Source organism: Chinchilla lanigera, unplaced genomic scaffold (genome assembly GCF_000276665.1).
Source record: "Chinchilla lanigera isolate Chin_1 unplaced genomic scaffold, ChiLan1.0 scaffold00079, whole genome shotgun sequence".
NCBI classification, from domain to species: Eukaryota; Metazoa; Chordata; class Mammalia; order Rodentia; family Chinchillidae; genus Chinchilla; species Chinchilla lanigera.
This window is the reverse complement of record NW_004955480.1, coordinates 239,792-252,751: the sequence shown is the minus strand read 5'-3', so window position 1 is coordinate 252,751 and position 12,960 is coordinate 239,792. Positions and strand designations below refer to the sequence as shown.

The window sequence follows — 12,960 nt, the reverse complement described above, 5'->3', positions numbered from 1 at the left end:
CATATGATGATTCTGAGCAATGAAATGTAGCAGGAACATGTGGGGAGAAACTTCCTTCTGCCTTCAGACAAACAGGAGAACAAGTGATGCCTGGAGCCACTGCAACCATCTTGTTATCAGGAGGAAGTAGCTGACCTGGAGGCTAGCAGAGATGAAAGGTGGAAACTCAGATCATCCGTGACTTTCTTGAAGGAAACAGCCTTGGGATGCCCTACTTCTGAAGCTCTTGTGAGCAGTAGCATTTATGTCCCTGTTGTTAAGCGTCTGCAGGTGTGACTTGCTGCTGAAAGCGCCGTGACTAGTATAGCGCTCTCTGGTGGGGGCAGGGGAAGAATGCTGCACACTTTTGCAACAGTTAAAAAGACAAAAGACAACCATGAGTCGTTGCCAAATCTCTCTTTAATGTCTATGGAACAGAAAACCACATGGGTGGAGTTAGCAGATGCATGACAGTGTCACACGTGTGAATAGGGCATTGATATGCCAGGATCAAGCCTGTCTCCCATTCCATCTAAGAACACAAGAGCCTTCCACACTGATGACTCTCCCACTGTCAAAGTTTCAGCTCCTCTGACCCCAGCTTCCCAAAGCCCTGCCTCTCTGGGACTCAGTTTCCCTGGCCCTAACGGACTGTGCTGGGCTTTATTATAAGCCCCACTCTCCAGAAAGCGATCAACAGGCCCTGCAGAGGTACCTCCGGCCGACTGCATGGCAAACAAGAGCTCCTGTGGGGTGAGACTTTTCTCTGTGTTATCGCTGTGTTAGGCCTGGCTGTTCCCTTTGGTTGCTCTGTGCAGTAGGGGTGTGCATCGGCAGCCCGCGCAGGCCCCGGCCCCCTGCAGCAGGATGGCTCCTTCTGTGAGCGCTGGACTGGGTGAGCGCTGTAGCTGCAGAAGGCCTGCCAGGAGGGGATGTTATGGGGGCGTGCCCAGGGGCAGAGGGACCTAGTGGAATGGAGAAGGATGAATGGAGCACTGGGAGAAGATATGTGTCCTTACACCCCAAAGTGTCAGGGCACTGGCTCCAGCATGCTCCTATTCTGCCAGGCGGGGAGCCTCAGGGAGCTGGGAAAGAATCAGAAGCCCTGAACGTCAGGCCCCCACTGTGCACTTGCCCCCCTCCGAAGCGAGGCACTGTGATGTCTGTCAGAAGAGTGTCGCCAGGAGATGCAACCTGGCAGGGAAGTGTCGGTGTGGGCCAGCCTCCCATAAGCAGGTGTCACGTCTAGGTGAGCCTGTGTACAATCAGGTTTTTAGGATAAATTTCTAACCTCCACTGTCCTGGGTGCCTTCCCTTTTTCTGCAGGAAGGTGTCTGCAATGTGATGCTGGTTCTCTGAGGTGTTCTGAGTGGTGGAATCTGGTATCAGGCTCTCTGGGAGAAATAAATGGAGTCTAGCTCATAGGAGGTCCACGGCTCGATGGCACTGATTTCCTGCAGCCCCGGATGTTGTGCGAAACTGCTAAGTCCGATCCCTAGAAGACCCAGGCAGTGACTGCCATTTCCTCCTTTCTCACCCTTGGACCTGGCCCTGAGTCCCACAGGGTGCTCCTCCAACCAAGCGGGATGAGGTCATTTTGTTTTTCTCTCTCTTTCCCCTCCAGGGCCATGAGCTCTGTGTCTTGTCTTTCAAATCCCAGTACCTGGTGGCACTGAGAACACATTCTATTGAAGGAGAAAAGCATTCTAGGTTCACGGGGCACAGGGCAGGAGACTGACACCACACAGCCGGCTCTTTCCCAAGCCCAGAATGGCCTCAAAATCCTACAGATAGATAGCACAGGCTGAATAAAGCAAACAAGCACTTCTACTTCTAGTTCTCATTTCTTTTTAAAAGCAAAGAATCGGATCACCCCTGGGAGTCCCAGACCCTCTTCCTCCACCACTTCTGATCAATTAATCCCCCAGATTTATAGGCTAGAAAACTCAGCTCTAGCAGGATGCAAACAGGCCTCTATAGGCGCGATGGATTTCCGACCAGAAGCCCAACCTTCTCAGGCGCATCTCCCTTTCCGCCCGCCAGTCAGCCCTCAACAGACAGTGCTGGTGGCAGGATGCCAAGAACACCCATGCGAGGAGCTCCGCTGGGCCCTGCAGACGCATGATGCTTGATGCTCCATTACGCTGTTCTCTCCAGCAGCCTCCCCGTACCAGGCCTGACTCAAAACCCTCTCCATTTCCGGCTCTTCCCATAATTTTGATCGACGACGTTAAATGCTAATAGAAAAACACCTTATCTCTAATAAAACAAATGCTGACAGAGAGACGGAGGCCGAAGACCAGCCATATGGCAGCCGGGCCCTGTTCACAGCCGCGCATCCTCGGCAGAAAGAGATGACACTTGCGAAGCTTGAGGGCCCACGTTTAATAAATCACACCCCACAGGCATCGTCGGGACGTTCACAGTTTGCGACAGGATCCGAGCCATTCCTCATTTGCAGAGGCTGAGGTGTTTTAGGAAGAAGCGACCTGTGCGGGTATTCTGATGCCTCATTCTTTTCTTGCCATCCCTGGTGCCTGCAAAGTGTCACCGTATTGGGCTCCGTTCCCTTTCATGTTTGCACGACACTGCTTATGTCCCCATCCTCTGAGATCCCTTTACCGTCTTCCAGGACAGCCGCTTCAGCTGCAGGCTGCGCAGGTCCCAAGCTGTCCAGGAGGGATTTGGGGAGCTCCCCCTTGGAGGCCAGGCCCAAGGGAGGCGAGCTCTTCAGTCCCTCCGGAGGACTCTCTCTCCTGACCCCTTCCAGTTCTGCAGCTGCCTGTTCCTTTGTCAGTTTAATTATTCCCCTTCCAAGTCTGTTTACTTCTCCCTCCTCAGAAGGTAGCCGGGGTAATGAAGGATGAAAGTGCTTGCGTTGGCTCCCGTGGCTCGGGTTTGCTGGGGAGCTGACAGCGGGCCTCCCAGCATCCTCGGGCGCTGTCAACGCCTCGGCGGCAACACAGCTTTCATCTCCTTCCTGCTGCTGAGCCTCCCCTGAAAACAGAGCGAAGACAGCGTCAAAGCTCTGGCAGCACTCAGCACTTGCCCTGCCTCTCCTCCAGCCTCTCCTCAGAGAGAGAAGGCTTCCATAGCTCTAGGGCAGCGCGCTCCTCCATGCTGGGCGCTGGAGCCCAGGGGAGACACAGGACCCACATGTAAAAGGCAGGTAAGTGCTCTTGTGATGGCTATGGTCCTGCTGTAGCAAACAGAGCACTTGGCTGGGTTCATAACCATCCTCTTAGGTGCCTGGGTGGCTCCGGCTGCCTCTTTAACAGGGGCTCTATGTGCCTATTAAATATTCAATTCAAGGACAAAAGTTTTGTCTTGGCAGCTCCGGGAGGACCCGAGGCTCTCTAGTGACGAGCAGTTTCCGGCTGCCTTCAAGGTGGGAAGCGGGACGGTCGGGGAGGAATTTAGTGCCACCCCCATTCTCCATCAGCACCTCTTTCTTTGATGCAGGGCCCTGATGTTTCCTGACTTTCAAATAAAAGCTGATGTGTGAAAGCAGCTTCAAACTTCCTCCCTCGACACCAGAGCCCTCATCCATACACTAGAAATTCTAGAGCTACAACTGGGAGGGACTGGAGACAAGGGGAGCCCTGGGTGTTGGCAAGGTCCCCCCATCTTCCTGCTCACTTGCTTTGTGGTCAGAACAACCCATGTGGCCTCTGTTCTCAGGTACAAAGCGAGGGGCAGGACTCACTAGTGTCCCTCGCAGATCTGATGAGCAACAGGGGCTCAGCCAGCTTGGGGAGCAGGTGGGCAGAGGCAGCTCTGACTACTCAGCTGTATGCATTCAACGCCTGGCTCTGTGCTTCCCGGGAGCCAAACAGTGATGAGGCAACCAGCATGGAAGAGCCACGGGTAGGCCAGTTCTAGCCGGTGCACAGGTCCTAGTCCAGGGAGCAAGGCCCTGGGCATACGTCCTGGCACTCCTGGATGGATCTGCAAGAGAACCCCGCTGCAATCAGGCTCGCTATCAGATGCAGGCAGGTGCATGTGCTGGCTGCAGCCTGGGCGGTGGAGAGCTGCAGAACTGCAGGAGGCTCAGGAAGGAAGTCGAGCATGTTTGGACAAGGCCTGTTCTGCTTACAACCTTTTGTCAGAGCCTTGCTGACTCGGGATCAAGAGTGATTCCTTTCCCTTGGGTCCTCTGCAAGGCCCCCCTTATTTGCCTCTGTTTTCCTCTGCAGCCTTTTTTCTCAGTTGGGCCACATACACGTGTCCTCCCCACCAGGCGACACATCCTTCAAGTCTGCATGTACCACTCCCAGCTGACACTTCTTGGGTGCTCTTCTGTGCTAGGCAATGTACCAAGTTCTTGTTCTAGAGCTTAAACCCATGAGAAAAGCAATCATACTGGACTGTCCATAAGTCTAACACATTCTAAGCATAGAGAAAAGCTTAAAAATATGCCTAACTTTTTTTTAATGTTAGTATAACATCTGTAGGGCAATGTGGACAAATCTTAATATGGAGCTCTGTGCTAGTCAGCTTTCCATCCCCATAAGAGACACTGTGATGATTAACTTATAAAGAGAGAGGGTTCTTTTGGCTCAAGCTTTAGATGTCCCAGCTCATGTTCAGTCAACTGACTCTATCAGTGTGGGCCAGGCAGCACTTCACGGTAGGAGTGTGAGAGGCAGCTGATCTCCTGACCAGGATGCAAAAGACACAGTAAAGAAGGACCTGTGTGTCACTATTCCTTTCAAGGCTCCACTTCCAACGACCTGAAGACCTCCCTCTAGGCCCCACCTTTTAAAGATCTCACCGCCTTCCAGTGGCACTTCCCTGAGGATCAAGTCACCAACATAGAAGCCTTTGAAGGATATTTAAGACCCACAGTGTAGGGCTAGGGGTATAGCTCAGTGGCCTGAGTGCCTTCCTGGCAAGCAAAAGGTCCCACAGTGTAGTAAGAACAATGAATTTTCACAAAGTGAGCACACTCATGTAACCAGCAACCAGGATGAAAAAAATGACCAATTCCCTATAAACATCTCCAAGTCTGGTGTGCCAGACCCTCATTCTAGTTATTCCTCTTCTGTCAAGGGTAACCGCTGTACTGTTTTGAATGCCAAAAGGAGTTCCACCTGCTCTTTAATTTTATTACAGGAATCTTACTGGGCGTGCTTATTTGTGCCTGGCTCCTTTGTTGTCTACATGAGGCTTGTAAGATTTATCCATGCCATTGTGTGTAGAATTTGTTCATTTGATTGCCCAGTTTTCAACAAACATTGAATGAAAACAGGCAATTCACAGAAAAACAAACAGACAGCAAACATATTAAACAATTCATAACATCACTCATAATTAAAGCAATTAAAGTCACAACAGGATTTAATTTTTCATCTTTCAAACTGGCAAAATTTCAAAGGTTTTACAAAGCTTGGTGTTGCTAAGGATGTAGAGAAATAGGTATAGTCTTATAAAGTAAGATAACAGAAGGCAGTAAAATTGTTTTATAGGCCATTTGGATAATATCTACACAACCTTAAAAGCATTTATCCTCTGACATAGTGATTCTATTATTAGGAATCTATCTATGGCTATCAGCCCAAATATTTCAAAACACATATTCCTGTGTGCCTACTCCAATCTTGTTTTTAATAGTAGAAACATAGAAAGGATCTGAGAGGCCCCCAACAGGGGATTACACATGGAAATACACTTGCAGAGTTGTAATAATTTTTTCCAGGGGCACAGGTTGAAGATCCCTGACTGAAAATGTTGGGACCAGAAGTGTTTCAGGTTTCAGACTTTTTTATATTTTAGAATATTTGCATATATACACTATAATGAGATCTCTTGGGGATGGGACCAAAGTCTAAACATGAAATCCATTTATGTTTCATATACACCTTATACACAATGATATTGGAAGTAAACTATACATTTAGCCTGTGTTTTCACTGCAACCTGTCACCTGAGGCCAGGTGTGGAATTTTCCACCTATGGTATCTGGTGACACCCAAAAAGTTTCTGATTTTGGAGCATTTCACATTTCAGATTAGGGATGCTTACGCTGTAGGCTAAAACTGTAGGTTGCCCCAGGGAACAGTCTGAGGACCAGGGCAGGAAGCAAGAAGAGAGGAAGGCTTCAAATTTAATTTCACTTTTCTGCATCTATTTTTTTTTTTTTTTGCATGCTTGTATTAACTAGTCTTATAATGCAAGATTCTGTTGGGTTGTGTTAAAATGTAGCTTAAAATTTCTACAATATGTAAAATTATTATGTCTATGACCCATTTTAATTTTAGTACAATGCATTAAAGTCTTTATGAATATGACCAGTATGTGCTTTTGAACATTTTTTTATTTAACTAAATAACTAATACCTTTTTAGCATTTATTTACCTTATAAATGTTTCAAGTTTTAAGAAACTTAAAAATGGCTATGTAGTTGATAACATTTATTTGCATACTGCTAGTGGAGAGGATTTTGAATGTTCCCAACACACACACACACTAAACATTTAAGGTTCCAGATTTACCAATTACCTTGATTTGATCTTTAAACATTTATTTAAAAGTCACACTGTATTCCATAAATAGATATCTTATAACATATATATATATATATTTACTTTTCTCATTACTGAGCCAAAATACTTGATACCCAAGGTTAAAGGAGGAAAAGTTTATTTAGCTCAGAGTTTGTAGAGGTTTCAGTCCATAATTGGTTGGCTCGAAGGCAGAGTGGCACATGGCAGAGAAGCAACAGTTCATGGTGGCAGAAAACACCAAAAACAATGAAAGAAACAAATCTATTTCTGTTCCCTATATTGTATACAGGCTACTTGCCCTACGGCAGTTATAGTACTCACACCCTTAGTCCCATCATTGGATCATGAATCAATTACAAAGTCTAGATTTAGCTGCCTCTGAGAAGCCCACCTACCACGACCACATGAGACTTTGAGGGGACATCCAGACACAAACCATAACAATATTCAACGTTTATATGCCAATTAAAGTCTTAAAATTTTTAAATGGCTGAGCCATGGTTAAAAAAAATATTCTGAGAAACTCTGGAAGAAATGAAATAGAGAAATGAGGTGGACTACAGGATGGAAATGAAACTACTGGGATGAAGGATGGAGCATGGAGGAAGAGAAAGTGATCATGTAGGACAATAAGCATGTGCTTTCACTGAGACAGAGGCTGTGGGTTTCAACCAAGTAGGGCAGGTCCTGGCTGCTGGCCCCAAATCCCACATCTCTAATTCTACTGATACAGTTTTGCTTTTCAAATTGCCATTCTTTTTCAGCCTTTTTGATGACCACAGACAAATCTCAGGTACAGATTTTCAACCAAATCTACCTTACACTTTCAAAAATCTGTATTTAATTGTGGGCAACTATGTATTACTCTCTATATAATGATTGTACCTGGAAACAGGACTGCTAGGCTCATAATGGATATCTGAGTGTGCATATGAGTGAATGGAGCAGTCCTTGATGTAAAAAAACACCTATTTGGAGCTGGCCAGCCAGGGTAACAGTGCATCTTAAATCCTAACAGGTTCATTAGCTTCCAGCCTCCTCCACAGACCTTCCCTAAAGCTTCACTGCTCAAAGTGGGGTCCATGGGCCAGCAGCAGCAGCAGCAGCAGCAGCAGCAGCATAACCCTGCAGCTTGCTAGACATGTACTTCTCAGGTCCTGCCCTCATCTATGGGTTCAGAATTTGTGTTTTAATAAAATCCCAGGCCATGTGGGTACACAACAAAGTTTGAGAAGCATAGTAAGCTTGAAGTACAAATCCCACCATGCTTTTGTCCAATTATAAAACCTGCAAAAGCTGCCTCAGGAACAAAGCCCAAGCTCTTCATCTGGCACTCATGATCTTCTATGACCTGACACTCATCTCCCGTTCTACTTGGAATCCTGACTTCTCTTCTTGTATCCCCATGCTCCAGCCATACCATCCCTTTGTGGGGTGTTGCTTTACCCCAGTGCCTTTGCTTAGGTGGTTGATCCTCCCAAGGACCATGGTTCCTTTCTATATTGAATGACAAAGTGTAAAAGTCAGTCCTTTTTCCATCTCTTCCATGAAATCTATTTGATTAAACCTGCTTACAGGTCATATTTGTAGTGTCTGACTTCCTACAAGGCTATGTCTGCATCTCCTAGAGAGCTTAGTGCTTTGTATTTTCCCTTTCAAATGGCTACATATAACTACTTATAACCACCTTTGGCTGGAAGCCAAATTGTTACTTATAACAACTTATAAGTAAAAAATCTTGCCTGATCAATTTTTAAGCTTGCCAGTATTCTACAGTAGGTGCTCATATAGTTCATTAAATGTATGAATATATGGGTTTATATATGAACGCATGAACAAGTGAACGTCTTAGCACACATCTTTATATAGGATGTATTGATACATGAGAGCAATCATTGAATTTATGGTATTCATTTCAGGTTGTATCCAGGTTGCTACCCTAAAAGATCTTAAAACAGTACGTTCTGAAAAAGAAGATTTCTAAGTCACACAAACATTTAGCTAGCTCTAAGGCAGCACAGGGAAGCGGTCACATAAGTTTCATACTAACAGATGAAAATTTTTATGGTGGTTGTAGAGGGAACATGCAAAACAATGAGTCAGAACGAGCGAGTTCCAGCTGTGCGGGGAAGCTTTATTCAGAAGGAGTAAATTATGGTACTTTCTGCAACTAAATTTTTCACCCATGTGAGGTGAATAAACTCCTTCTGGAAATTACTCTTATGAAATTACTTCTTCCAAGACACTTCAGACTGGTGCCCCTGGAAAGTTAATTAACCTTACTCATAACAATCTCACCCCTAAACCATTTGCAGTGTGTGTGTGTGTGTGTGTGTGTGTGTGTGTGTTTTAACCATGGATTAGGTGAATCTTCATTTACATCTGAGTGTGGCCTAAATTATACAAAGGCTTTCTGGTTGTTAGTATTTTTTCCTTATGCCATTTCTTTAGATGACATTCTGCTCATGTCCAAATGATGTTTTAAAAATGGCAAACCTCTGAGACCACTGGAGAGCAGTGTTTAACTTGCTTGAATGGGGCTGTCACCGTTATAGGTTATGATACAGTCACAGAGGAGCTGGGGGTTTAGCTCAGCAGCACAGTGCCTGCCTGGCAAGTGCAAGGTCATGAGTTTGATTCCCGGTACTGGAAACATCCCCCCCCCAAAAAAAATAAAATAAATAATATAAAATGATACAGTCACAGTATGAGGAGAGATGGACATAGACTGCAATTCTATGGCTTGGTTCTCTTGGGTATTTACTTTTTCTGAGAAAGGCTGGTTTTTCAGAGCCTTGGAACCATGAAGATTCAGGGGCTAGGTTCCAAGACTGGCTGACTGGCCAACAGCAGGATTTACCAGTCTTCTCACATCCTCCTGTCAAAATACACTCAAGTCATTAGGACAGGAAGAAAAGTTCCTGCAGATGTCTCAATGATTGTGCTGTCACTGCGACCCCTGGCTACTTTTGTGGGAGGAGAATCTCTCTCTGAAACTGAGATTCTGGAACATTAACTCTTAAACTCTGAGATTTTAAATTTTCCTTTAACAATAGACTCCCAACATTGCCATTTCCACAAAATATTTCTGAACTAAGAGTCAGAAAATATTACTGCAAATAACAATTATTCTGTGCTGTTTTACCAAACAGAATTACTATTATTGATATTTATTAATGATACATATCAATAATGATGAGGCAGTCAATGGACACTAATTCACCATGGCACAAATAGTGTGGAAAGAGAAGTATTTTTTTCTCTAAAGGAGGAAAAAAGAAAATAGTGTTGCTTTGTAGAAAGGATGGCTAGACCCCTAAAGATGTGTTCCCCCCTCCTTTGGCCCAAAGGGGACATTTGTCTGCCTTTGTTAGCTGGTCTCTGATGGTCTTTGTCCTCCTTCGTGTGTGCTGCTTTCAGCTGGAATTAATCAGGACTGCAGCAATGATGGGCCATCCCCGACGCCACATGAATGCATCCTTGTTCCCACCCAGAGGATGGGGTTGGAACAATGAGAGCTAATGATGGAATTCTGGAAGCTATCATTTCGAATCAGTTCATTACTTACAGCAGCCTTGTGAAAATCAAGCCAGGCTCATGCTCCATTTCAGTTGAGCCAGCCCAGCCCTCTGCTCCCCCAACCCCTGCACTGAGGCTGAGAAATCCAAACAGACACAGGGCTTTGGATCTCCATGTGGATACTGAGCACCACCTCGTGATGACCACCAGCCAAGATGCGGGCCATGGTGCATTATGGGGTAGCCTTATGAACAGCTGCATGTTGTGAGCTGAAAGACCCAGCCTTGCTTTCTGGCCAGTGTGGAACCTACAAGAGTTAGCTTTCTCCAGGAATCCCTCTCACAAGTACCTGGGGAACCTTGGAAATCCTAGACATGTCCTGGTTTCCACCTTTACCATTCTGCTCATTATGATGAGTGAAGTGAGCAGGTTTCAAAATACAGTTGTACAGATGCCTCATCATTATTGAGTGAGCTTGCTGAGCCCAGCTCAGATTAGCAGAACTTCCCGTCTGAGACAGACTCTCCAATACCACATGACGATTGCTTTAAGCTCTAAGTTATAAGGCAGTGTGTTACATGGTAATAGCTAACTGACAGCTGGCTAGTTCATCTTGGTAAAAGGTGAGCCGATCATACGGTTAGAAAGATGCACCAGGCCAGGCTACAAGTCAGGATCTTAAGCAGAAGACAGCTGAAGACACCACTTTGAGCAGGGAACTAGCAAGATGAGAGACTATCTCAGCGGCTTTGTCCTACAGCAGCAGGATGAAGATGGGAATGAAGCAAGGACAGCCTGGGAGGCAGCAAATCCAGTAAAGGGCCTTCCAGTAAGTTAGTGGGGGCTGAACAAAGCCAGAGGTGGGAGGGACCCAGAGGATGGAAACTGCAGGAGAGCTTGGCTACAGGACAGATGTGGATGGGAAAGGAGGCTGACAATGGTCAGCACTACCCAGATTTCAAGCCAGAGTGTCTGAGAAAATGGTCAGGCCAGTGGGCGACATTATACTTGAGAACATACAGAATATTCACTGGGAAAGTCCAGACTTTGGGACATAAGGGACTATAACTGCAAATGGAACCCAGAAGAGGGAGATACTTTGAGAATTCAAGGTTTGATCAAAATATACAGTGAATGTTTTTTTTTTAAAGTTACTATACTAAAAAATAAAATGCCCCTAATGCCTCTCAAACTATTTCCCCTTGCTCTGGACACACTTATCCCATCATTCTTGCCGCTTTCTGAAGGAGTTCTGGAAGTCCTCCTTGGTAAACGTCTTTATGAGTTACTGGGAAAAAAATTACACTGAATGATGTTGCCAAGGGCTACCCGACAGAAAGGCGGGACTGTACAAACACCAGTGCACCCTCAACCACCTTATTCACAAGATCTGGCACCACGCGACGTCTGGCTCTTCCTCAAGTGACCATGAAAGGTAAATCTTTTTTGTTTGTTGTTTTGTTTTTATTTTAAAAGGGAATAATGAATAAGAAAAAACAATAAAAATGATACAGAGTTTCAGAACAAGATGATAGGAAATTAGCAATGGTTGCTATATTGCATATTGTTATCTTCAAAGTAGTTGTTCAGAGTACCAGATATAGGCATGTTTTGAATTGACCCAGGATATTGTGCAGCCATAACAGCACAACTAAAGAGAGTTTTCTTGGAACAACAAGATCTGGAAAAAATCTGGTATCATATATATTGCCTCATTTGGTCTCCTAAGTGGGTCTTTAGCATCCTCCAAAATTGTATGCCTGGTAGAGGGGACTGCCTCCTTAGTCCACTGGTCCCCAGACCACTCACTATATGCAAGCAAAGCACTAAGCACATGTCACCACTTTATAAGAGAGGAAACTGAGTCACTAGCCCACATTCTTCCAGCCCCTATGATGTGGGACTAGAATGTAAACTCTATTCACCTAAATCCTCCCTCCTAATCTCTCTGCCATGGTGTCAGAGTCCAGGGCTCCATGTTCTTCTGCTGGGACCACTCAATAAGATGACCCCAGGTAAGCAATAAGAGAAACTGTGAGGAGTGCCTGGACAATGCCACTGAGGCTATAGGAGGGAAAGGGACCTGAGGCCCACTGAGACCTTTCTCTGTGGTAGCCACAGACCAGGCAAAGACAAAGAAACAGAGGTGCAGTTACTGTGACCTTGAGTCCTGCTGTGTCAACTTCACTGGACTAAGAAATATCTAGCAGATTAATAAAGCACACCCCTGGGTATGTCTGGATGGGTCATGGAGACGTGACCTTGGGTCCTAGATCTGATCTCTCACCCATTCCTCCCTGGCACTGTTCCCTTGCTCTGCTTTTGGGCCACCATGAATGCTGCAGCTTTACTCTGCCACATCATTATGCCATGATGTTTCTGCCTTGCAACCAGCCGACCATGGACTGAATCCACTGAAACTTAAGACCATGAGCTAACTTAAGCCTTTCATCCTTTAAACTGTGTGTGTCGAGTATTGTGTTCCAGAGACAAGAAGGCTGACCAATACACTTACCGTCCTTAGGATTTGGTTGGTTCTCCGCAGGCTGCTCAACAAACTTCAGCAGTGGGGATCTTGACCTTTGTATGGTAGAAAGAGTAGGGTCACTGAACAGTATGGTATCCTTGCCCCCTGTCATGGAAAAGGGGAAAATGGATGTGTCATGTCACCAGTGGAGCTGGGCTGCTTTTGTTCCTACACAATGAACTGGCTGATTGGTTAGAACCCTTCTTCTCTTGCAGATAACGCAGAGGGAAAGAGCCAGCAGGCCCTTTCTCTACGGTGAGGGCCAAGCCAGATGTCTGTGATGACAGACCCTGACTCATTCCTGACAGTTGGCTCAGGCACGGATGCGGATACATGCTACTGTAGCCTGTACATCTCCCAAAATCTGAGTAGATGAGACAAAAACAATTCTATTACTAGCAGAGGGTCGGGAGAGTAGGCTTTGGGGCT

The 12,960-nt window shown here is 45.8% G+C and overlaps 1 protein-coding gene across 1 annotated transcript in view; it reads right to left on the bottom strand.

Annotated features, from left to right (window-relative positions):
- Window positions 1–381: 381 nt before the first annotated feature.
- The window catches only part of Ccdc149 (coiled-coil domain containing 149), a 95,757-nt gene continuing 83,178 nt past the window's right edge, over window positions 382–12,960 (bottom strand). Inside the window, exons 13-14 of the mRNA XM_013503308.1 lie at window positions 12,520–12,636; window positions 382–2,976 (exon numbers count right to left, since the gene is read on the bottom strand). Coding sequence (XP_013358762.1) covers window positions 2,552–2,976; window positions 12,520–12,636 — 542 coding nt within the window. The 3' untranslated portion in view covers window positions 382–2,551. The remainder of the gene's footprint in view (window positions 2,977–12,519; window positions 12,637–12,960) is intronic.